Here is a 27,546-nt window from a genome sequence, read left to right as displayed (position 1 = left end):
TTTAAAAACACTAACATTTTATCAAAAACATTTAAACATTAACGAAAAAGCCTTTAATATGTCTTGTACACATATAAGATAAACTTACAATATATGCCATTGATTTAGCTATTATAACAGCAATATGATTAGAATAGAAATAGACTAGATAGTTAAAGAAATCATCTTTGCAAACTAAGTACAGATACATTTTCTCAGAGTTTAAATAAGTAAAAGATCTATGTACAATAACTAAATGTATTAAAAAAAACTAACTTACAAGTTTTTCAAACTATATCACAAAAACTCACAACATTATACTACTTCGTTTTCTTTGATTGGGAGCAAGTAAATAAAACAAAATATACTCATAGAGTATATGCATGAATAAACAATTGCAAGAAAATAAAATAAAATTCCAATTTAAAATCTAAATTATAGTTAATATCATTGTAATAAGTTAATTTAATATGATTTGAAAGCAAATAACAAAAAGGTTTTAAATTTTAAAGACATACATGAGTAAGAAATGAATTTTAAGTACATTCTGTCGTATTAAAAAAAAGAGCTTTTCAGATTTTCAGATATTATTACACATAAATAAATAAATGAATTGAAATAAGAATATAAAAAAATATACATATACTTTTTTTATATGGGTGTGCACGCATAACAGAGAGAGAACTTGTAATATAAGGGTTATTGTTCAACAGAAAAAGAAAAAAAAACATATTCAGAAAACAGTTTGAAGCAAAAGATATAACAAAACATTTTAACTTTCTTCAAAACACTTATCCTAACAACACCATTTAAAACAATTATATATATGAAATCTATAACAATGCTACATGGACAGTATTTAGTAAAGTTATTAGCTAGCAAAAGGCACTTGTCACTTGCACAGGAAATATGCTCGAAAATGGCTGGCAAATTATCACAAAAATATATGTTCTAAGTACGAGTAACATTTCACATTTAACTAAATTGCGAGAAGAAAAATAAAATTTTAGGTTTTGATTCAAGGAAAACTTTTAAAACATCAATTTTTTAGCAAGACAAACTCTGTGAGATCACGACACACAAATAAGGAAACAGTTATCAGGCCAAAAATTGGAAGTTTGAAAATTTTTTGCTGAAGAAAAATGCATTTTAAATTAAATAAACAGCTTGCAAAATAACTTTATAATAGAAAACAGTTTGACTTACCAGTCTAACACAATGACAACTTTTTTGAATATCTGTTACATATGATACTAATTTTTTATGCATATAATCCAGTCCCCAAAATGTAAAATGAACATAATTCAAAAATAAAATAAAATAAGCAGGTGTTATTTTGGTTCAGATTTTAATATTATCAACCAAAAGTTCAGTTAACTCTTCATAAAGCCATTTTTATTTTTTTGCTCTTTAGCATTGGTTTCCTAGGAGGGAATCACCGACCTTCGGCGTTGCTTCTCGCCGAGTGGAAAAGTTGATTCTTCTGCGCATGTGCGCCCGAGCAAAATCGGCGCTGTGAGTGGCACGCCGGAATCACTTGACTTTGCTTTCAGCGTCATGCTGAATAGCGACGTCAAAGCTCGGTGATTTCGCTTCTAGGAAACCAGGGCTTTAGTTATATACACATATTTTTTGGATTAAGATTATTTGAAAGAAATTAATTTAGGCCTTTAAGCGATTGAAAATATTTAGTTTGATTTCAAAGGCATATTATTTCTTTGGGGAGGGGGGTATTCTTCATGAATTTAAACATTGGTGTATTAGATTTTTTCTCAGTCTTTAAAAGGTCTTAACTAATTAGAGATAGTCCAATAATTTATTAAAACAGGCCTTTTTCTGAATTTGGTGGGAATATTTTTCACTCCCTTATGAGAAGTTAAATTGTAGGGTACATTAATTTTTATTCATCCTTAATGCATAGACATTTTTATAATACAACAAAACGAAAGACTACATGAAATACATGTCGCTTTAAGATCCAGTAAGTACTGACTAAATTCCTGAATAAATCATGAAGAGGAAATTGCAGCTAATAATTTAGTTCAAATGCATCATAAATAAATAAAATCTACACTCAGATTCTCGTCTTCTCTTGAACAATTTTGATAACATTCTCTATAACATCAGTAGTTTTTGCTGTGCCACCAAGATCAGGAGTGTGAACCTAAAATCCAGACAAATACAATTAAAAATTAATAAGTAGTTTGTACCATGCCAAAAATAAATAAGGAAGAACTAGGAGACTACAAAAAGAGTAAATTTAAAATTGGAGCTAATTAAATTCTAAGGACTCTGCAAACTGCACTAATTTTAACTTAGTAAATTTTATGGAAAATATTGCATATGAAGCAGTGAGAAGAAAAGCGATGTAAGTGCCAAAATTAAAAATTTGGAGAAAATCAGTACAAATGGTAGGAAAACCTCTCCTTTGTTTTAGGGCAAGAGACGGTATTAGTAGTCTTGGTAGTTGCTGCTATACAGCATGATTTAGAAAAATATTTCAATGAAAGCTTACCTTAGGATCTGAACTTTAAACTTGTTTTACTTGCAACTTTAAGAAGTCCACTTACATCCCTTTGCTTCTCAATGCCTCTCCTTATATGCATTATAATACCTTCATTACAGGGTGATTAAGAAAAATTTATTGAAGAATTAGTACTAATTTTTAATACCTACCTTTTGAACATTTATTGTTTCATTAATAGCTTCACTAAGAATACTTGAGTGCTTCTTAAGTCTGTAAAATACATAGTTTATTTAAAAATGTGATTTAACTTATTAATAAATACAAAAAGATAAAACTTTTTGAAAAAATTAGGTACACAAATCAGTATTTCTAAAGAGATTTCTGCAAAAAAAAAAAAAAAAAAAAAACGCAAAGCAGTTCAATTTTTGTTAGGTTATTTATTTTTCTTTAAATTCCTCCTCCCTCTTTTTAACCCCCGACACACAAAGGAAGGGGGTTATAAGTTTGACATGTCTGTGTATCTGTCTGTGGCATTCTAGCGCCTAAATGGATGGACCGATTTTAAAAAAAAACAAAAATTGTGCGAAAGGAGAGTTGATTGAGAGTATTCTTAGCTAGATTGCGTCTTTGGATGCCATTAACTAACGAAGCTATTAGTTAAAAACCACTAAAAGGTTTTCTCATTTTTGCAGTGAAAACATATTTTAAATTTTTTAAATTTTATCCCAAAATAAAGAGAATTTCTTCCCACGTCTGATAGAATGAGTTTGGAACTTACATGTTACCTAGAATTCTAATTATAACTTTTTTAAAGCAGGTTTTAATAAAGGCTAAGCCTTTGTTCCCGCAATTGATAACCGATTTCATTGTTGGCCGACAAGGAAATTAAACGCAATAATTTAAAAATTTTATCTGTCACCAGTTTCTATTTGTTAGCAAATAAAATACCTGAAATTGATTTTTAATACTACAAGGCTTTTAAAAGGATTTTTTAATTTTCCCTCTTAATTCTACAGTTGTGATTCAGACGAGGTGTTTTTAATTTTTAATTTTAGTTACTTGTTTAACTTTGTAGTTTTAATCTTGGTTTTGAAAGCACAATGAATTGAAATTTCTTGCTCTGCACAAAATGAGATTTTTGGTTTCATAGCTCACGTAATCTAAACATGAAGAAATGTAATTAACAATTTACAACTGATAATTATATGAACCAGTTTAAATGTATGGTGAATATGCAGTTTTATGGATTAAAACTTTCGATTTTTAACCAATTTGATTCATAATTAAGCATAAGAAAATAAAACATTTGAACCAACTGCATAAATTACTCTACATTAAAATCCTGCATGCAGTAAACCCCTTCCCATTGACTCTTAAAAACCAAAATTTGATAACCCTCCCCCCCCCCCCAACTCGCTCTCCATTGTGTATATATATATATATATATATAAGTGATCACATTCAAACTGTTTTCTTCTCAAAATACCCAACTTTTCTTGCAGTCAAAACATTTTCATTTATGTCATTTATAATCAGTTCAGTTAGTAGATGAAATCAGACATTGTTTTTAAGTGCTTAAAAGCAAGATTTGTTTCTAATGCAATTCACAAATACAGAATAGGCACACTTATCACAATTCCTCTATAAAAAAAAGTTATAGCCCCCTTAACATCATACGGAAGACGATGATGGAATAGAAGGCAGTGGTTTCCATAACACCAATCAGTTCACACTAAAAAAAGTTACTTTTAAAATAAATCTAAATAAAATGTTTTAACAAAATAATTCCTCATAACTCAAATTGATTGTTTTTTTTTTTTTTTTTTGGATACATTACTGTAAAAAAAGAAATACAAAGCTAATTCAAGTTTTTCATGTAACCACTACTCAGTGTCTTATCAAATGGTAAATCCAAGATAACAGTTATTAAATAACCCCTCCCCCCTTCCTGTTTCTCAAAAATCCTACAAATAAAAAACTTTGTATTACAAATGATAAACAAAGAGCTCCACAAAAGCACAATGCAATGGGATCCAAAATGTGTAAATATACCAACTAGGAAGACTAAAACCTAGATTTCTTGAGAGTTGATAAAAATATCTCAACAATTTAAGTAAAAAAAGGAGAAGCCCTGAGAAGTACTCAGAAAAAGAATGAATAGTGAGATTAAGGAATACTTTTAGGCTGCGCGCATGAGAGTGTCTCTGACGATAATCACGACTGCGTAACTGAAAAGTCTACTTATCAGCCAAGATTTTTCAACAATGGTATTTCTCACAAATTAAGTAAAAGCTGTACTTTAACCCCATTAGGATGGCAATAAGGATGTCAAATACAGAACCAACCTTATTGCTTGGCTATAATCTTATTTTCATCCTGACAGCTGCTTTCTGCTTTGTCAGCAATGAAAGGCATTATATCATCATTGGTTTGAGGTTAAAACTTTAGTATTGAAGGAGGTGGAAGCAAGTATACATTTTTATTTTTTACATATTAGTCAATATAAAGAACTGCCATAGTCCATCAAAAATAGAACATTAGTTTGAATTTTGAAATCTTGAATTCAAAGTATGTTTGTCGCAATAACAAATTGCGATAGGACCCTACTTGTCGGGTTTCTCATTTCTACTAATGGTTTTTAATGTAACCATAATTTGAGCTCAAGGCGCAAAATTCAAATGAATGCCAGGAATTGGATGCTATATAACGTTTTCGCCTAAAAAGGATTATGTAAAGAGTTAAAAACCAACACCCAATAGAAGGGACATGTTCGTGAAGACCCGTGGACCAGAGGACATGGACACCACTACTGAGGAGGAGGGACATGCTAGCAGAGGAACATGCATTATAAGCATCTTTATCTTCTTTACTAATAATAAAGCTGAAAGTCTCTTTGTATGGATATCTGTCTGCCAGGATCTCTGTGACATGCATAGAGCCGCATAGACCGTTTGGACGATTTTCATGAAAATTGGCACAAAATTAGTTTGTAGCATGGGGGTGTGCACCTTGAAGTGATTTTTCGAAAATTCGATGTTGTTCTTTTTCTATTCCAATTTTAAGAACATTTTACCGAGCAAATTAGCTTAACGTGAACAAGTAATTTACCAAATTATTATAACGTAGAACTGTAAAATGGGCGAGCAAATTGGCGAGAAATTCACCATCCATAATTTGTAAATATATAGGCGAACCAAATGACCTTTTAATTTTCTACTACAGGCAAAGCCGTGCTAGTACCACTAGTAGAAAATAGAATCAAAGGGCATTAACTACTGTCAAGTGAAAAAAAATAAGCTAACGTGATTGCTCAAAAAAAAAAAAAAAAAAACCTTACTATTGACATACTTAAGGGGGGGGGGGGAATCAATTTAATAAAAAATAAATAAAACCCCAAAGAACAGTTTTATCACAACTGTAAAAGCAAATTCATAACATGTTTGACACACTTCATGAAAGTTTTAAACATCTATAAGCATACCCTAAATATTCTAAGAGATCAACACTTGCATTCAGCATTGCAACAGGATTGGCAATATTTTTCCCAGCTATACTTTTACCAGTATTTCTAGAACCCTACAGACAGAAAGGATAATATTAAAAAATAAAAATGAATAAAACATCATACATTATTTTAAACTTGAAATCAACAGAATCAAAACATACCAAGCCAACAGTATATTTAAAACTCACCATTAAGAAGTTTTTGAATTATTATCATGGGACATACATACTAAAGGGACTTAGTATTGTGTATTAGTTTAATTTATCAATCATGAACAGTTGAACTAAAACAGTAGTGAAGAAACTGTAGGGAAAATGTTACACAATCAAAGTGATAAGATGAAATATTTAAAAATCCTTGATATTTGATTGTCATTGAGGATTCAGAAAAAAAAAAAAAAAAATTCAGCACAGTTGTTCTCAAAACGTAAAGTTGACATTACATTTCATTACATGTCAAAGAAAATTATTAACTTAAAAAAATTTCAACAATCCATTTAGTTATCATTACTAAGTTATATATTCTGAGTGAACATAATTTGCTCACAGGGTTCGCGTTTACGCGCTATAGCGGGTTTTTTACGCAAATTCGCGGGAAAGGGACGCAACTTCCGCGAAAATTCGGGTCCTAGGGACCCAGAACACCCAAAAGATAAAAACCAGAAAAAAAATTGTGGAAAATGCTGAAGATCTATCTAGTGAATGCTTTTAAGCTTCAATGACCAGGAGAATCAACAGAAAAGGATTAAAATGACCCTATCTCTGTATCAGCTATTCAAACACACCCCTACTGTTGACCAGTCAATGCAATTTTAGTGATAAGACTGGAGCTTACAGTGACCTCCTGGGCAGAGCTCAAGGAGCAAAATATTGGAAGTTCATAAATAGCCCATTGTACTGTATTCTAAGAATAAGTTCTCCCTCAACTTTTATCTTGGGGAAATTCCTGAAAACAACAATAAAGATCAAAAGTAAGAGTGGTTTCAATGCAATCTTCAGGATTGATACAGGACAACTGAGTAGTAAAAGCTTATCTATTTTGCATTCACCTAACCAGAATTACTTTTGAAAATTATTATCTTGCATCCTCAATAAAAGGATGGGTGAAAAAAAAAAATGGCGAACATTTTCCCGATCGCGCAAAACACAAAGTTCTGAACTTAACATTTTTCTTGTTAAATTACTTATGAATATGAATTTCATACAAAAGCACTTTAACCTTGTTCATTTTCTAGTAATTCACCTATTTCTGAGGGGCTATTTTTATTTGGACTTGCAAAAGTCACGTATTAATCGATCGCGCCATTTTGAAAATGGCGAAATTTTAAAAGTAGCACCACATCCAATACAGATATTTTAAAAGAGTCACAATGAAGTCAAATTTTCTAATTTAAGATTGCAAATGAGCAATTTTCATATTCATGTGAGAAAATGTTTCGTTTTTGCGATCGCGATTTTTGCATTGTGTTAATTCGCTTGCGATTTTTTTCTATTTCTATGAAATTGCCATTGATAATTAATGGAGGGGGGGGGGGCTAGTTGCTTTTTTTCACCTAGAAAAATGTTCATGAAAGCAAAGGTTAAGGGAGTGCTTTCTGCTTGATCAATAAAAGGCATTTATTTTTTATTTCACGGTAAAATCCAACTTGAAAGTAAATTTTGAGTTTACCTCTTTGTAACTGACTAAATAGTTTCTCAAATAACTAAATCTTGCAAGTGTATTATTTGAACATATGATAATCACAGAAAAAAAGGGCAAAATTAACCAATTTAGTTTATTTCATACCTTTTTCAAATAACTATGTGGATAGTTTCTTTTCCCTAAGTATAAATAGTTGTATATTATTCAATTATGTGCTAAGATTTTCTGTTTAAAATTTAAGGGACTCATTTTTTCCGCCAAAGGACCCAAATCTATTTCATTAATGGGTCCTTGGGACCCAAGTTACGGATAGTTGAGCGCGAACACTGCTCAGAAAGAAAAAGATTTACTGCAGACAGTTTTTTGCAAGTTAGACACGAAACAATGAGTAAATTGATAATAATGAAGGAAAAATTTAAAAAAAAAAAAAATCTTACTATTATTTTACACTTCATTCTATCAAAATTAATTTATTTAACATAGTTTTTTTCATTGGTTTGTGGGTATCAGTAATTTTCTTTTCTTTTTCTTTTTATAGGGCATTATTATATTTGAACTAAAAAAAAATGGATCTACATGTCTATGCTTGTTTGGAAATTTACAACCAATTCTGGATCTTGCCCAAATAAAAACAAACAAATAAAACCCGACCAATTAAATCTTGAAGAATTGAATGTAAAAATGTTTGAAAATCGAGATTTTTAAACAATCATTATTTTTTTATTTTTTGCTTCATGAAAGCTTTCTTAGTGAACCAGTGATATATTTGAATTTACAGGACTTTAAAGAAAAATAAAAACTCTAAGTACTTTTTATTAAGCTCCACAAAGCTTAGACTTTAACAATATCTTAGCACCGCCTGAAGAAATATGCATTCAAATAAATTCTTAACAGAAAAAAATAACTCCAAAATCTGTTATGGAAAGTCTGCAAGTTAAAAAATATAAATAATTAAATAAATAAAAAATATCTTTCATCACATTTTTTGTATTGAAAAGTGTCACAGACGTAATCTTTTGCAAAGACTTACAAGGAATGAACTTTCCAAAAAATGTTATTATACTATAATAATATTATTTGTGGTGCAAGAAAAATATTGACAAAAAAATGTTTTGCAACCCTTTAAATACAAAACAGTGTAAAATACAATACCTTTAACATAAGAACATTTAACATGAAAAATGGGTTAACACGAAGTGATGTAGCTGAGCAGACAGTATATTGTGCAATTTAATACATATATTTTAACACAAAATTCTACGGAAAAAATAATTTTAGTCCCCTCAGTTTTGTGTTAAATGTTTTTCACAGCAAATTGTTCAAACTATTTATGAAATTAAATTGTTATGGTAATTGGGAAGAAGGTAAAGTACAATATGTTTTAAGAAAAGGTGGAAAAGGTGGTACAAAAACAGAGAATGGTTGTAAAAAACTGGCACAAGTACATCAGCACAGATTAATTGTGTAAATAAAAATGCTGAATATTTACATGGATCTGTCCAGGATTTTTCACAGGGTACTATTTTGTGAATTTTAAAAATATTTGTGTGAAAAACCAAATTTTTTCGCAAAATTTGGAAATGTAAACCAAAAGCAAGGTATATGTATTAGACTTCCCATTTGCATTCTGCTTTATCAATAGATAAGTTTGTGAAAGGTCCAGTTTTGTCCATTGGGATTTTGTGAACGATCCATCTTGATAAACTCTCGTCATGAGTAAGATACGTGAAATTCTTCCCCATTATTATTATTATTATTGTCTGCGCCAATATGCAAATGCGCTGTCCGCAGAGGGCAGCACAGGTGCCTGTAGACATAAAACGGCTAAGCTCCATGAGAAGTAAAAATTCCTACCTGATGTATCTTAACCACATTTGGACACTCATCCATTACACTGCATGTTGCAGTACTTTCATAAAACCAAGAACGGTTTCAATTTTATTTATAATGTTATATTATTTTAATTTACTGTACATACGCTAAGTTAAATATAATACTTTTAAGTAAATCCTAGTTTTCTTGACTACAATCATTACAAGAGCAAACATTTGGAGGCACCGGCGAGATCATATGGATTCTACTCGAGGATTCAACATTTAAAGAATTCAAAGATAAGTATATCTTTTCAATCAAATATTTGTCCTTCGACATTAATGAAGTTGGTTATTCTAGTCAGAGCCGCTTTGGCTCGACCACGAAGCATTTTAACGGCTTTTTCATCAGTGCCGTGTTGAATTTGTGAAGTTTTATCTTCAGCACTATTGCCGGTCATTTTGAATGACGAATGGTAACCAAAGTCAAACTATTTGATTGAAAAGATATACTTATCTTTGAATTCTTTAAATGTTGAATCCTCGAGTAGAATCCATATGATCTCGCCTGGTGCCTCCAAATGTTTGCTCTTGTAATGATTGTAGTCAAGAAAACTAGGATTTACTTAAAAGTATTATATTTAATTTACTGTACATACGCTAAGTTAAATATAATACTTTTAAGTAAATCCTAGTTTTCTTGACTACAATCATTACAAGAGCAAACATTTGGAGGCACCAGGCGAGATCATATGGATTCTACTCGAGGATTCAACATTTAAAGAATTCAAAGATAAGTATATCTTTTCAATCAAATAGTTTGACTTTGGTTACCATTCGTCATTCAAAATGACCGGCAATAGTGCTGAAGATAAAACTTCACAAATTCAACACGGCACTGATGAAAAAGCCGTTAAAATGCTTCGTGGTCGAGCCAAAGCGGCTCTGACTAGAATAACCAACTTCATTAATGTCGAAGGACAAATATTTGATAAATTTGATTTAAGAAGCAAACTAGAAAGATTAGAAACTATATTTATTGAATTTAACAAAGCTGATTCTGAATTGCCGAAAGAACTTTCGGAAATAGAACAGTTCGAAGAAACATATTATGCAACCAAAGTCAAGCTACTAAAAGCTCTTGAAAATTTATCTGTGAATTTAAATCCAGTGCAAATTGAAAATAATGATAGTATGCCTATAGGTAATTCAATAAGTAATAATTTTAAGCTACCCAAGTTAAACATTGAATCTTTTACTGGTCAATATCAAGACTGGCCTTCATTCAAAGATTTGTATCTTTCATTAGTGCATAAAAATAATAGGCTTTCAAACATTCAAAAATTTCAATATCTTAAAGGGCTTTTGTGTTTTGAACCAGCAAGTATAATCAAGCATATTCCTATATCGGAAACTGGTTATACTGAAGCTTGGGATAAACTGTTAGCTCGCTATGATAATAAGAAACAAATAATTTCTTCTTTAATTAAAACCTTCATGGATCAACCAGATATTGTTAACGCTAACTGTGCTAATTTGCGCAATCTCACTGATACTTCTAACGAAGTTATCAGAGGTCTAAAATCTATAGATTCTAAAGCAGATTCTAGAGATATTTGGCTAATTTATATTTTATTACAAAAATTGGATAGCAAGACACGGGAAGAATGGGCGAAACATACAACTAAGGAAGAATTTCCTACATTTGAAATGTTTCTGGAGTTTCTAAATAATAAATGTGTATCTTTAGAATTATGCAATTCAACCGAATGCAATGAAATTAGAAATTCATCCAGAAGTAATAAAAATAGTGCATCTAATAGATGTATAAAATGTAAGGACACTTCTCATTATTTGTCAAAATGTCCGAAATTTAAAGAAATGAATGTAAAAGAACGCAAGCAATTCGTGAATAAATTCAAATTGTGCTTTAATTGTTTATCTAACAAGCATTCGGATATTCAATCATGCAATTCTTCTTATTCATGTCATTTTTGCAAACGCAAACATCATTCACTTCTGCATGAAAGTTATGAGCAAAAAAATGTTTTCTCGAATGCATTTCATTCGAAAGGTTCAAGTCAAAACTTTCCGCAAATAAACTCTAGTGTACAACAAACTGATATCCCAGCACGAAACGAAAAAAGCGTATCTGTGAATGCCGTTAGAGCTGCATTTGCGTTAAATTCTTTGGGATTAAAAAGAAAAAATGCACGTTTCCCTATCACTGGTCTTGCAGGTTCTAAAATTGGTTTAACTAAAGGCTGTGTTGAAGTCAATTTAAGTTCCAGATTCAACCCTGATATTACACTGCCCGTAAATGCGTTAATTCTAGATAAATTGACGGCCCCACTTCCAACTGAAGCAATTCAAAAGGAACATTTCGCACATTTAAGTAACATTAATTTAGCCGATGAAAACTTTTACCTTCCAAGTAAAGTGGATATGATTCTTGGTGCTGATTACCTATTCTCTATTTTCCTTCCGGGTCAGATAAATTGTTCGGAAAGTAATTTAATCGCTCAAAACTCAATTTTTGGTTTTTTAGTTTCGGGAAGACTGCCAGAAAATCAGTCTAATTCAAATTCATCAACTAGCTTACACATTTACGAATTAAATGTTGATAGTGAGCTTAGAAAATTTTGGGAAATGGAAGAGGTATCAGTAGCGAAAAGTAAAATTCTTTCACCGGAAGAAGAATTCGTAGAAACACACTTTAAAGAAAATTATTCAACAAATTTCGATGGACGTTTTGTTGTGAAGTTACCGTTTTTGAAGTCGAAAGCCGAGTTAGGTGATTCAAAACCCGCGGCTATTTCACGACTTTTTGCCATGGAACGAAAATTCAAATTCAATCCGGAATTCGAAAAACATTATAAAGAATTTATGCTCAACTACGAAGATTCAGGTCACATGTCGCCTTTAACAAAGAATTCAGATATTCTTCTAAAAAATGAACAGTGTTTTTTGCCTCATCACGCTGTTTTCAAGCCATCTAGTACCACTACAAAATTACGCGTAGTTTTTGACGCATCTTGTAACACTTCAAACGGAACTTCGCTAAATTCAATCTTAGGAGTGGGTCCCAAATTACAACGAGATATTTTTGAAATATTGCTAAACTTCAGATTTCCAAAAATAGTTTTCACTGCGGACATTGAGAAAATGTACCGTCAAATTTTAGTATCGGACGAAGATCAACCTTATCAACAAATTGTTTGGCGATACAATGCCGAAGATAAAATACAAACGTACAGGTTAAAAACTGTAACGTACGGTTTAGCTTCCGCCTCATTCCTAGCTACCAGATGTATCAAACAAATTGCTCTTGATACACCTAATCCTAAAATATCACGCATTTTACAAGAAGACGTATATATGGATGATCTTTTGTCAGGTTCGAGTAATTTTTCAGACGCAATTTCAATTTGCAAAAATATTGCGTCAATTTTACAATCCTACGGATTTAACTTGAGAAAATGGAATTCAAATTCTTCCAAATTCCTTGAAGAATTTCCCGAGCAATGTTCCTCGGAAACAAGCTTTGAAATCAATCGTGATGCACACGTTAGTTCTAAAGTGTTAGGTTTATTTTGGAATTCAACAAATGATACATTTGCATTCAAGGTTAATTTATCACTTTCACCACCCTACACTAAAAGACGGATTCTATCGGAGTCTGCACGTATTTTCGATCCTTTGGGATTACTTGCATCTTGTGTAGTTACAATCAAAATATTCTATCAAAAGTTGTGGCTTATCAAGGGGGATTGGGATTCACCCATTCCGAAGTTAATGGAAACCGAATGGTTAAAGTTTCAGGCATCATTCAACGAAATAAATGATATCACTATTCCTAGAAGTGTCACCATTGATTCAGAATGCGAAATTAAATTACATGGTTTTGCAGACGCGTCATCACTAGCATACGCGGCTGTGATTTACTGTCGTCAAATTGTCGACGGGTCCACAACAGTTTCACTGTTGGTTGCTAAAACTAAGGTTGCTCCACTCAAGCAAATCTCCATTCCTAGACTGGAATTATGTGCCGCGCACTTGTTATCAAAATTATTTATCACTGTTCTTAACTCGTTGAAGAATTTCAATCTTCGCGTTTTCGCATGGACAGATTCAAAGGTAGTTCTTTCATGGCTATCTTCTCATCCACGTAAGTGGAAGACTTTTGTCGCAAATAGAATTTCTAAAATAATAGAAGTTCTACCCCCAGCTCACTGGAATTTCGTATCCTCCAGAGAGAACCCTTCAGACATCGCTTCACGTGGTATCGACCCTAAATGTCTACCAAATTGCGATCGGTGGTGGCATGGCCCGCAGTGGCTACATTCAAATCAAATGCATTGGCCTACGGCTGAATTACATTCTACAGACGTTGTTAGCGCAGTTAAAGCTGAGGAAAAATCAAATCCAATGTTTAACTTTCATGCTAGTTCAACAAATGACCTATTCGTTCGTCTAGTCGAAAAATATTCATCATTATCGAAAATTATTCGCATCTTGGCATATTGCTACAGATTTATTAATCTTTGTAAAAAAAGAATCGGATTCAATATTGCTTCTTGCAATACCTTCGGTTCACTCACTTCTGCAGAAACAAGGGCTGCAGAAGAAAAACTCATTCACTTGGTTCAAGACACACATTTTTCTGAAGAGAAAAAATGCATTCGGCTTCAAAAGCCACTGAAAAGACGCAGTCCTTTGCGTTCACTTTTCCCATTCATAGACGAAAACGGTCTCTTACGGGTGGGAGGTCGGTTACAACTCATGGGCAATCTGCCTAAACCACGAGTGACTTTAGAAAGAGCTTTCTTTCATTCTGGAATAGATTACGCCGGACCTGTTTCTATAAAATTTAGTAAAGGTCGAGGTGCTAAAGTTACGAAAGGTTACATTGCACTTTTCATTTGCCTGTCCACTAAGGCAGTACACATCGAAGTAGTAAGCGATCTGACAACAGAAGCTTTCATCGCTGCTTTGCGACCCTTTAGTGCTCGCCGTGGCACCCCTCGCCACATATACAGCGACAACGCCACTAATTTTCATGGAGCTCATCGAAAATTGAATGAGATAGAACAATCCTGGCTCAACGTTCTTAGCTCGGATCCTGTCGTTGATTACTTGACACAGTTCTCAATTGAATGGCATTTCATTCCTCCTTCTGCCCCTCATTTTGGAGGAATTTGGGAAGCAGGAATTCGATCTGTAAAGTTTCACCTCAAACGAGTTATAGGAGAAACAGCTCTAACCTTCGAAGAGCTAACTACATTAACTACTCAAATTGAAGCACTTCTGAATTCACGTCCAATCACATGTGTTGACATCAAAGATACCGACTCTATAAATGCTTTGACTCCTTCGCATTTCCTTACAGGTGATGTGATAAGTTCAATTCCGGATCCAGCAAACCTGAACGAACATAGCTTCAAAGGAAAGTGGGAACTTATCCAGTATCTCCGCAAAGGCTTCTGGAAGCAGTAGTCAAAGGAGTACCTCTAATCTCTGCAGAGTCGTCAAAAGTGGACCACCCCTCATGCCAACATTCAAGTCAACGATATTGTGTTAGTGAAAGAAGCCTCATCACCTGGTTTGTGGCCCTTGGCTAGGGTTCTTGAAGTTCACCCGGGAGCGGACGACCTGGTCCGCGTTGCAACAGTAAAGACAGCTAAAGGGATCTTCCAGAGACCGATCTGCAAACTATCTCCTATTCCTATGTATCAGGACTCAAGTCCCTATCAGGACTCAATTCCTGATAGGGTGGGAGTATGTCTGCGCCAATATGCAAATGCGCTGTCCGCAGAGGGCAGCACAGGTGCCTGTAGACATAAAACGGCTAAGCTCCATGAGAAGTAAAAATTCCTACCTGATGTATCTTAACCACATTTGGACACTCATCCATTACACTGCATGTTGCAGTACTTTCATAAAACCAAGAACGGTTTCAATTTTATTTATAATGTTATTTTATTTTAATTTACTGTACATACGCTAAGTTAAATATAATACTTTTAAGTAAATCCTAGTTTTCTTGACTACAATCATTACAAGAGCAAACAATTATTATTATTATTTTTTTTGGAGTAACTTGCTATGTAAATCAAGTGCTCTACCCTTTATCAACCCCTACCCCTAGCTACCACCCTGCGCCTCCGACTGTTTGACAACAAACATTTAGCATCAGAAAAATAAGTGTAAAATGCTTTTGAAATATGCTCACTAGGGTGCGATAAGATCTTCAAAACCATCAGAGAGTTAATAAGGATTTAGGAAGTTTCCCTTTTGACTAACTAGAATTTTGTGATGATCTGTAAATGCCCAAATTTCCTCTGGCCAGACCCTTCATTTATAATACAAATCATATCCAATGATACTTACAGTTTCAAACACAGCATATTCATGACCAAAGTTTTGGCCAGAAGTTATACCAGGCCCTCCAACAATACCACAGGCAATGTTATTCAAAATATTTCCATATAAATTGGGCAACAACAGAACATCAAACTGATGAGGATTAGAGACAAGCTACATGAAACATAATTAAAATTTAGAGAAATTATAAAAGCACATTAATACATCAATGTAAAAGCAAACACATAAAAAGGAATCAATTATTTCAGCCAAATTCAGAAAAAAATAAATGAGTATGAAAATAAATTAAAATATCAAAACTATACTATAAAATAAGTAAATTAAAATACATTACCTGCATGCTGCAGTTATCAATAATGATATTGTCAAACTTTATTTGTGGATATTCTTTGGCGATATCAGTACAAGTATTAAGAAATAAACCATCTGCTAACTTCCTGCAAGGAAAAATGCATTTTTTTAAAAAAGCTGCCTTTGCTAAATCAAAGCTAGGTTTATGAAAAACAATTTAGTACATTAAAAAAAGTAAGAAATATAAGAACTAGAATGGTAGTTTTCAATCTTGATTTAAAACAAAGAATATTATGCCACAAATAAGCAACCTATTTTTTAAGCATATTAAAAAAAAAAAAAAGACTTACATTATATTAGCTTTGTGGACAGCAGTTACTTTTTTCCTATTATGTTTCACTGCATAGTCAAAAGCAAATCTTGCGATTTCCTCTGATTTTTTTGAAGTTACAATTTTCAAACTTTCTATGACTCCAGGAATACTCTACATCAAAAAGAAATTTGAAAATTAATATATATTCGAATCTAGCTAAACTGTTAATGATTGATGGCATGGTTTAAACATTATTTTTTTCTTTAAAAAAAAAAAAAAAAAACCTAATTTCATTTTTTCATGTGCTTACTGCAGAGTCCGAAAATATGATTTTTCGAAAATATCCTATATTTTGATACATTACCAATATTTCGATATATACATGGGATATTTTTAATCAGCACAAATTAAACTCTCTAAATAGCAACTGTATCCTGAAATCATTGTTGTTTATTTTCTTACATTATTTCTTATATTAATATATAGGTCGACTTAAAACTAAAGTTTCTTTCATTCTTTAATTACTTAGATATAAACATACATTTCGTGCAAAAAGTTATATATTTAAAATGAATTTTATATATGAATATTTAGAATCACTTATGAAATGTGGTAATTTAATGCTGCAAAAATAAAATAGAACATAAGTGATACTGATACAGGCACTGGATATTGATTATCATATTAATGTGCTTTATTAAACTGATTACATACATGAACATGACGTGTAAAAATCAGTCTCAGATAAATAAATATGAAATATCCTGTAAAAATAAATCAAGAAAAAGTAATTTTAAAACATATGTTATGTTAGTATAATTGTTTATTGTAATGAGTAATATTTATATATATATAGACACATTTTAGAACTATCATTTCAATTAATTTTAATTGAGTTACTTAAAAATTGGCTGCATTACTCATTTTTCTTCTGCTAGCAATATCAGCTTTTTTAAACTTTATTCTACGAAATTATATAATTCAGAAATAAAAATATTCATTAGTCTGTGCACAGCCACAAGATTTTTTTTTTGACCAACTTTAAATTTTTAACTGGGCATTTTCAATATATATTAAAATTGTTAAATTACTAATATTTCTATGTATAAAAGATCAATACAAAATATAAATGTAATATATTACTTTTTTGACTATTTTCAAAAAAAAAAGAAAAGAAAATAATTCATATGACTAGCACAAATAATTTTTGTGTTGCATAAATCATAGTTCGAAAATATAATTATTTTCAAAATAAACATCGGATATACATCATGATTAGGGATTGTAATACCGGACCAAAAATTCAATACCAGTATTCGGTATTTTAAAAATATGATATTGGAATACCAGTATTAATACTGGTATTTGATATTTCTCAAAAAATGCTTGAAAACATATTGTTTCGTTACCGAATATCATAACTTCATTCATAAATTGTATTATTCATGAAAATGTTGTGGGACCAAATATAAAATGAAGGAACAAATGTTATAATAAAAAATCAATAATAATAAAAAACATAATGCATGTATTGAATTGTCTCTAAGCCTGGAACTCATTTAGTACTCAACTTCCCTACAGTTGAAAATACTTGATCTGAATTCACACAGGTTGGTGGTACAGTTAACAATACGCGATACACCTTCTCAATTTGTCTAGAAGTCCTACGTCTTCAAATAATTCTGTCTCTTGCGTGTCATTTTTGGAAAAATCCTTTTGTTTGAGTGCTTTTTCAACTTTTGCTGTGTGTTTCTTGTGTTCGTGTGTACGATTATTATACATATTTTTTAGATTTATAGCTAGTTGTAATTTCTTTCTTAGAGGCGATACTTTTCCAATATTAACATCATTTTCTTTTGAGTAAGAGAGGTTTGTGTTTGATTTTTATTAATAGCCCTTTGATTTGAAATTTAAGATTAACATGACTAAATTTAATCTTGTTAGTTTCTCTTATTCATTTTCACGTTCTTTTCAAAATTCTTTACATTTCTAATAGCGTAAATATCTGAAAATATGCTTCAAATTATTGTGCTGAACCTCTATGCAAATTTCCAAGGCACTATATAATTTCTAAATATTATTTTGCCAAGTATAAAGTGAGACATGACAACAAACCAATGCCGGTGACAACAAATTACAATTTGTTTTACTAACAAGAAAAAGTTTTTTTTGCCAAAATTCAGTACAGTTGAGACAAATATTTGAAGTAAAAATCATGAAGTATTTCTGCAATTGATAGTTAGAATAAATTATTCATAGAACAAATACATTCGAAATTACACTTGAATTTAACTTTCACAAAAGGAAAAGTGAGTGATAAGGGAAATAGAAAAAATAAAATCATAGTGCACAAAAGCACGATTCAGTTCACCATCTAGTAATGAGAATATCATTTTGCAATCTTTCTGCTGCTTTTGTTTAATGATATTCTATTAGCTTGTGCTTTTGAAGCCGAATTTTTGCATCAATAGATTGATTTTGGTTCTGCATCATGGAAAAAGAAATGTACATTTAAAATATAATTAGATCTATTCTATACTAATATTATAAAGAGAGAGGGCAGATTTTTGCGTGTTAATATGTTCAAGGTAATCTCCGGAACCACTGCACCTATTTGAAAAATTCCTTCTCTATATGAAAGGTGCTTTTTTACTGAGTGACATAGGCTATAATTCGAAATTATAATTCTTTCGCATTTTAATTTCTTAAAAGTATTTTAATATCTGTCGTCACTGTTTGGAAGGGTAATTTTGCATGGTTTTTTTTCTTTTATTTCAGCCTGATTGTTGACTATATGTCACTTGACACAATTTTTATTCTCAAGGTAGACCGGGCAACGCAGCTCTTAATATATAAAGATTTGAAAGCTACTGTTAATGTGATTTTATACTTTTTTGTTTGTTTGGCGAAACATTTATTATTGCCAAAGAAAAAACATCCACTTCACTCGCAAAAGAGCTGGGGTTCCGATAGCGTGGACGCTTGGCGAGTAAGGCGCTGAGCCGTTCAGTCTAGAATTATGGTTTTAAAGCAACCGTAAATGTAATTCATTATTTTGGCGATTTGTTTTGGAAGAAAAGAAACTTTTGATTTCTTTTTACCCGAGTGAAATGTACGACATTTTTTTATTTTTTTCTGACGATGACTGTTGAGTGTTCCACCATGGGTTTTTTTTCCCCCGTTAGACGGATGGATTATGATAGTGTGGTTTCTGGGCGAGTTTGGCGATAAACAATAGAGTTGCGGAATTATTTTTACATTTGAAAGATATTATTTGATGTCTTATTTTGTTTATTTGGCGAAATATTTTAAATTGCAATAAAAATCGCAACACTCGCTAAATAGAGTTTTAAAGTAACTGTAAATCTAATTTAATGATTTAACAAAAAGTTTTAAATTCCAAAGAAACTTCAATAGTTTTTTTTTTTTGAAAAGGTGTGTACGCATTTTATAAAGAAAAATGATCATTTCACATCAGAGGGGGAGTCAATTTTTTTTATTCAATGGACTTTCATTAAATTTTTAGCACAGGCATTGCTGTGCTGGTACTGCTAGTATTTGATAAGTTAAATTGAAGATTCTTTAATTGAAATTATTTATTATTTTCAGTTCTAATACCGAAAATACCAGTATTTTGCCGCAGCAAATACCTGTATTACGAAATTGCAAAATTGATCGAAATACTGGTATTCGGTATACCGGTACTGCAATCACTAATCATGATGCATATTGGAAAACCTTGGCTTACTGCTTATAAAAGTATTTCCATTTATTATTATTACTATTATTTTTACAATAGATTACCTCATGCTCAAGACAACTGTATTCTCCTTCTGTGTTTTGTCTAATAAGGACTATGTCCACGTCTTTGTGTCTTGTTTTAATGCCAGGTTGACTCTTACAATGTACAATATTAACAAATAAACCCAATTCTAACCTAAAAAAGGGGATAAAATAATAAATTAAAATAATTGTAAAATATGTGCTATAGATTGTTTTTCATTTCAAGAAAAACCTGAAAAGCAAAAACAGCTTTAAATTTAATGCAGGAACTGTGCTGCAAGGTACAATGAAGTTAAACAGAAATCATGACATTAGAAAGCAAATCACAAACACTATTAAAGAATTTTAAATGGTTAGCCGTAAAATTGTAGCGAAAAATAACAAGCAGTACTTCTTGAATTACAAATACAAAAGTGACGACCAGCAACAGGCTCTGGGCCCAGCTAGACTGGTCCTAGTCAATTTACAATCCCCAGTGAAGATCAATGGCCCTCTTAAAACTATCTACTCCCTTGCTCATTATCACCTCTTCTGGTAAACTGTTCCAAGGTTCCACTACCCTGCTAAAATAATAATTTTTCCTAACATCCATATTAGCCTGAGATTTAAATAGCTTAAAACAATGATCCCTTGTCCTGTTTTCAGTGCTAAACTTCAGCTCCGTAACATCTTTCATTTTAATAAATTTAAACAACTGAATATGTCCCCTCGGTCTCTTCTTTGCTCAAGACTACATTTTTAGCCTTCTAAGCCTGGAATCATAGTCTAAGTGAGAAAGTTCATTTATTAGCCTTGTAGCTCGCCTTTGAACCCTTTCCAATACATTAATGTTTTTCTTAAGATAAGGAGACCAAAACTGAACAGCATACTCCAAATGAGGTCTTACCAAACTTCTATATTCTTTCCTGTTGTTTTCTTTCTTTCAGCATTTTAGTTTATTTTCGGTAACCAACATAAATAAATACATAAATAAAGGGTGGAAAAGTTTTTAGGCAGCATTTTTAAAACATATTTTTTTTTTTTTTTTACATTTCATGTTAACTTGTTTTTATAATAAAAAATTGAATTCCAATGTTGCAAAAAAAATTTTAAAACATAATTTCTATGTCTAAACATTATTATCATTTAAAGATACACACAAACTTAATATAAAATTTCACTTTTAAAATTTTCAACAAATAATAGACCAGAATAGTACTTAAATTTTGTATTAGTAACACAGACTTGAGGTCTGTTTAGGATCATTTTTGAGCACAAACAGTGATGTTCCATCAATTTTTCTGAGGGTATACTCCTAGTAATCCATTATGCACAATATGTGTATGCGATTATAAAGCGTTCAAAAGGCATTGATTTAATAAGTGTTAAGAAATATATAGAAATAAGGTTACTTGTTGGACATTGTGGTTAACGCAAATGTATTATTTTTGCTTTAGGAAAATTTTAAAATGTGATGAAAGAATCTGAATTAGAAATGAAAATTTTTGAAGCTTGAGAGTATATGCTATAATTCTGAAAAATGTTTGAGAGTATATGGCGTATACTCTATCACTGAGCACAAAGCATATCCTTCATAAAAATCTCGAACACAAAACAACTCCATAAAAACTTAATCATCAGAAAGAAGAGTTAAAAACTATTACAAAATTATCACCTTAAATTTCGGAAACGACTTTCTTATTAACTGAATCAAGATAAATCATCTTAACTTAACAAGTGCAAAATTTATTTTTAGACATTTGTGTGCATTGCTTTCTTCAAATCTTCCAAGGTCATCAAAACCTGACCAGTTAAAACTTGATTTTTAGATTTATCCTACTTAACAGATTTTAAGTTTTAGATCTACACACCTTACTAATTATCAAATGCACACAACTTACAACCATAAACAAGAGATCCAACTAGTTTTGTTAGAAGAAAATCCTCTCCCCTATCCCTTTAAGACCTGAAATATTTTCTTGAGAGCACATGCAAGCAACGGTTTTCTTGTCTCCTAAAGCCTGGAAAATACTAGTGCCACCATCTGTTGAGAAAATGGATAATACACATCTTTGGCTAACCAGCACAATCATCCGATTCCGGCGTTTGTTACATATAATGATCTAGGAAGCTAAAATTTGAATGATGTTCAACCCGCATGATTGTGCAATCTGGAGCTTAAAGGGCTATACGTTTTTGGTCCAATCTAGCTTTATCTGTTTCAGTTAATCTGTTTGCCTGGTTAGACTGTGTATGTGTGTAATCCATTTGCAATAATGAGCAACAGTGGCATGCAAAGCACCCCTGAAAACCGAGCAGCATGGGGGGAGAGGGGGCACAGAAGTCTATGTACACTACTGATGAACAATCCTTTTTTAGCATTTACAAATATTTTTTACATACACTGTTATTGTTTTCAGCTATAAATTGAATAAATGCGAGTTATCGATTTTTTTTAAGCTACTGCATACACTAGTATTGTTTTTTACCTAATTTGCTGACTATTCGTAAAATTTGCTTAACTGTTGTTACCATGCTATTTCGCAGATAATACGGAGTTTACTAAAGCTACAAATGACTTGTAAAGGAAGAAAACTTTTATTTCTCCATACTTTAATTACAAAACAATATTTTTATTAGCATAGCACTAAGTTTCTTTACCTTAAAATCACATTTCTTGATCTAAACAGAGGGTTATTTGATCTTGTCTCAATATTCCCTGCAAAGGAATAAACCCGTATAAATTTCAATAACAAACAATGTTTTTAATACATCATAGTTAATCAAAGATTTTGAACTGTTAAATTTAATATTACCCATGAAATTACAACTAATAGAAGTTATGGCACAAAAAAAAAGTAATGATCAATAATAATCCCTTATAATGAAGCACAAATAAAAAGTAAAAGTACTTAGCAATACAAGTTTCCGTTGCCTTCAGCTATTTTGTGTACATCAGGACAAAGGATTTCTGAAATTACTACAATTCCCTGAAAAGGGTTAAACAAATCCTCTTCATATTAAATTATCTGTTTTAGGCAAGTTTAACATAGGTGTTGGAAACATCCCCGGATTTTCAAGGAAAACAAGGTTTTTGAAGGTTTATCCTCAGTTTTGCTGACATTTCACCCCCCCCCCCCCTGAACTGTCAAAAGGTATGATTGAAATTGAAGAGCAAGAGGGGGGGGGATTTCGTGTCTGCGAAGCTCGGGAGACCTTTTTTAAAATAAGCCAGAACTAGTAAATGAGTGTGCTCATTTGTTTTAAACGATAATTATTTATCTAATTAAAGGGCTCCACTCTCTGCTTGCTGTTGCTCACCAACCCCAGAAGATTGCTGTACAATCTTATTTGGTTTGCAGATATTTATATCGTATTTTAAAAAGACTTGGATAAAAATACATGTTAGGAATAGAACAAAATGATAATTCTTCTCTCCCACCCGTTAAAATAAAATGTAAGTAGTAACGAGCTCATTATAATTAGAACAATAAATATTCCACTTCCACCCAAACAAAAAAGGAACTTGACGAAATACGTAAAAAAAAAATTACTTCTAAGCTACTTAAAAGAGAACTTCAAACTCAAATTCCTAATGTCTCATATCACATACATCTTGTTGAAGCTTTCATTTTACAAATTTTATTGTATTAAGGGGAAAAGAGTTCATTTGAGAAATAGAGACAACTTTGTATTGAAAACACTAAATTATTTTGAGACCAAATGACAAAAGGAATGCTCGGGTTATTGAGAGTCAACTATTTATGACAAAACAAGTGAGCACCGATTATTTCGCTCAAAATAAAAACAGCAATAAGAAATACCTTTAAGAGCAACTCCATTTCGTTTAATAGATATCACAGCTTCTTCAACATTGTCAATATGTTGCGTGGTTGAGTCTAAATGAACTTCTTCAAAATCTACAGGAATTCCACCTAAGCTAAAATAAGTTGAAGGGAAAAGTTATTATACAGCATGCATTCAAATGCCTCTCAACAAGTTACACTAAAAATAACAATGCATTTTATGTAGACCATTTAGAACCAAACCTTATGCCCCGGTCTACCCTACCCTTTTATCTAAAAGCGCATTGCCCTTTTTTGGTCTGGGGGAAACACTGGTTCCCCCAGGGCATTTTCCCCTCAGGGCATTTTTTTTTTTTTTGAAACTGATCTCAATTTTAGGCTATAGTGCTTATAAAAGGGTTACGGAACTCTCCCACGAACATTTCAAAAAGTGAAATTTTAAGCTATCTTTAGTGACTTTAAGGGAATGGCAAAAGTTCAAAGACTTTGACTGGAAATTTTTCGATATTAAAATCTGAAAAACACAATTGAGGGCCTTGATGCAAGAACCATGACCCAGGTAAGTCCAGACTCACTCCTCTTTAGTAAGACCAACAAATAACATCAGTGTCCGGTAGAAAGGCTAATATCTTTCCCACATTATTTACTAGAAAGCGGAGGTCTGATCTTACGTTTGTGACCCGTTGTTGCACCAATTGGAACTTCTCTACTATCGGCCACACGCAAAAATGAATTAAAAGAAAAAAAGTTTGGACTGAACTGGTTCTTGCATCTAAGTCCTCAATGGTAGACTTAAGACTAGTATTGTTGGTGACTTTAGGACTACAAAAAGACCTCATATATGAAATTCCTTAGGTACCACCGTTAAGTATAAATCTAGCCTGATTACAACTAATTGTAACTCAAAAAGCCAACTCCCGGCTAACCTTCCCCAGCCCCCCGAAACTCAGTCCTAAATCCGCCACTGATGTTCAGAAGCTCTCTCTCCCATGTCGAAAATTTTGTCCTGTTTCAGATTCAGTTTATCGTAGTCCGGTCTTGCTTTCCCGTATGTGATTAGGAGGTGAAACCATGGTTTAAACCAAACAACCCTGAGGGCGCTTTCTCACTTAACGACATGACAACGACTAAATCAGCTGGTAAATAATGCAACGATAAGTACATTATCGTGTCGTCTTTTGCAGTTTTTCCACTACACCGATGTTGTTTCTCCAAACCAGTTATTTCCCCGGCGCACTTCATTTCAAGACAGCGGAGAGCTCGCACATGTACCATAATGGCTGTGCAATTTAACTATTACTATAGTTCACCTCTGCAGGAAAAGAAAACTAAAAAAGAGACGATACTGGGTGCATGATATTTTAAAGCCAGGTATATTGAAGGCAATTTAATACACATTTTAAGACTGATGTGTTATTTTGAAAACATAATCAGAACAGTTTTGTTTATTCATTTTTTCAGAGGCTAAAATTAAATAAATAAATTTTTAAAACCTCATGCAATTTAATATAGTAAAGTGTATTTTATTTTCCTTAAGTATTTGCTTAAGGGAGGCAAAAAAAAAAGTCACAGGGCAGGCAGCGCTTCCCCTGGTCTACCCTTCTCTGCTGCCGTAAGTTTTGCTCTGAGATTCTTTATGCTCAATTGATCACTTTGATTGAAAAGTATGCACAAAAAATTTTCAAGTTCTAAGAAAGTAATTTCAGACTGTACTTTAGTGATGTCAGAAAAAAGTAGAACGGAGTTCCAAGAGAACAGGAGAACATCTCTTGAAAGTTTTTCGAATTTCAAATTTAAAAAAGTGATTTTACTAAGGATAAGAGAATGGGGGGGGGGGAGGAATTTGGAGGTAATATAAACCGCCTAGGGTCTCCAGAAGAGTTAACAAAACTGACATCTTCAACCGCAAATTTGAATAAGTTTTTTGCAGAATTAAGGGAAAGGGGGGGGGGGGCGGATTACTGACTTATTTTCAGAATTTAACAAAAACTTTTGAAGTGAAATATTATTAATTTTTTTAAAGGATAGATTTTAGTAAGTACTGCTTCCTTAATCTCTTTTGTTTTCAGGGTATACACTTAGAAATGAGCATTACAAAAGTTTCACTCAAAAATCTATACATATAATAAAATAAGATGTTTGTGTGTGTGTGTGTGGCGCGCATCCCGGGAAAACGGTAAGGCCTAGGAAGATGAAATTTGGTATACAGGTGTAGTTTTTGCTGAAGTTGTGCACCTCGGGCTTCGATTTTTGATATTTTAATTAGAAAAAAAGTTATTTAATGTTTTATGTGATTTTTAGCACTTTTTAGTACTTTTAACCTCACAGACCCCGAACCAATCGCGCCAGACAAATATTTTTGGTACTATAGTGTCGGAAATTTAATTTTAAATATGATGAACAAAAAAATTTTGAAGATAGAGCGATTTTTGTATTTTTTATGAATTTTTGAAAAAACCTTTAATTTGCATGTTTTTCTGGGTTTTATTTTTTTCTAATATCACCCTGCGAGAAGTATCAAAGCCTCACTTCTGAAATTTAAGTTGGTAATAGTAAAAACATTTCGCCCTCTTCAAAAGAAAAAAGTTCTTAAAAATACGCAATAGTGTTTTTTTTACAATTTTTTAATGCTGAACACATCATGTCCTTTCACGCATCAGTCGAAGAAAGCGTTCTTCAATCTTTTATGCCTGTGACGTCACTACTTGGGTTTCGATTCGATATTTACGATGGAATCTTAATCGCAAGCAATGTTAATCTTTTTTTTTTCACTATATAGCTTACTTCTACATTTTCTGACGTGATGACCACGTGTTTTTTCGGCAGTGCTTGCTTTTTTTCTTTCCTTTTTTTTTGTTTTATTTAGGGATTGCATTTATTTCTTTTTCCACCCCCCACCCCCAAGCTGGACCTTTCGCTGTATCTATATTACGTTACATTTCATAGTTGTGCACATTAATTCAATAAAAACAGCGAGATTTTTTTTTATCTTTGTCAAACGCTACATTTTGCACACTACGGGGAATTTGAGCTTTTTTTTTTTTTTTTTTTTGCTCTACTTAAATAAAAAAAGCGGTTTTTGAGTGTTCTCTGTTTTTATTAGGAAATGGGTGAGGAGGTCAAAATAAATAGAGATGGATAAGAAAATGTAGAGATAGATTGTAAAGGTAGATAGCCGCCGAAGGCGGCAATCTTGGCGTAAAAATGTGAATGGCACAAAAAAAAGATAGAGATGGATTGATTAATACTGCTGCCAAAGTTATTTAAACAACCGCCGAAGGCGGCAAACTTGAAGTAAAAAGGTAAATGACAAGTTAGCCAAACAGCCGCCGTAGGTGGCTGCTTGCACATTGGATGTCAATGCCCCCCCTCCCTCCCCCACATACACCATGACTTTGAAAAAACAATGCTTTCACATAAAAGTGGAAGTACATTTTGTTATTTTTCGACCAAATTTGCATGAAGAGTACGTCGTTTGTGTCTCCCCTCCCCCTCCTTTAAAAATATTCCAAACGACGAAACTGGAGACAGATCTAGAAAATATTTTATTCACATTATTAATGATACAGATAGATATATATTGATTG

The 27,546-nt window shown here is 32.2% G+C and overlaps 1 protein-coding gene across 1 annotated transcript; it reads right to left on the bottom strand.

Moving 5' to 3' along the window:
• Nucleotides 1–34: 34 nt before the first annotated feature.
• On the bottom strand, nt 35–24,113 carry LOC129220664 (isocitrate dehydrogenase [NAD] subunit gamma, mitochondrial-like; the record flags this gene model as incomplete). The annotated part of the gene is made up of 9 exons (XM_054855093.1): nt 35–2,143; nt 2,656–2,716; nt 5,928–6,022; nt 15,794–15,940; nt 16,122–16,224; nt 16,429–16,562; nt 20,196–20,328; nt 22,815–22,872; nt 23,978–24,113. Coding segments are annotated over 9 exons (957 nt in total), but the record flags the coding sequence as incomplete, so codon positions are not given.
• Between the last annotated feature and the right edge of the window lie 3,433 nt (nt 24,114–27,546).

The sequence above is a fragment of the Uloborus diversus genome, chromosome 4, assembly GCF_026930045.1.
Source record: "Uloborus diversus isolate 005 chromosome 4, Udiv.v.3.1, whole genome shotgun sequence".
NCBI lineage: Eukaryota > Metazoa > Arthropoda > Arachnida > Araneae > Uloboridae > Uloborus > Uloborus diversus.
Note: the sequence above shows the minus strand (reverse complement) of the source record. Positions and strands in the feature narration are given on the sequence as shown.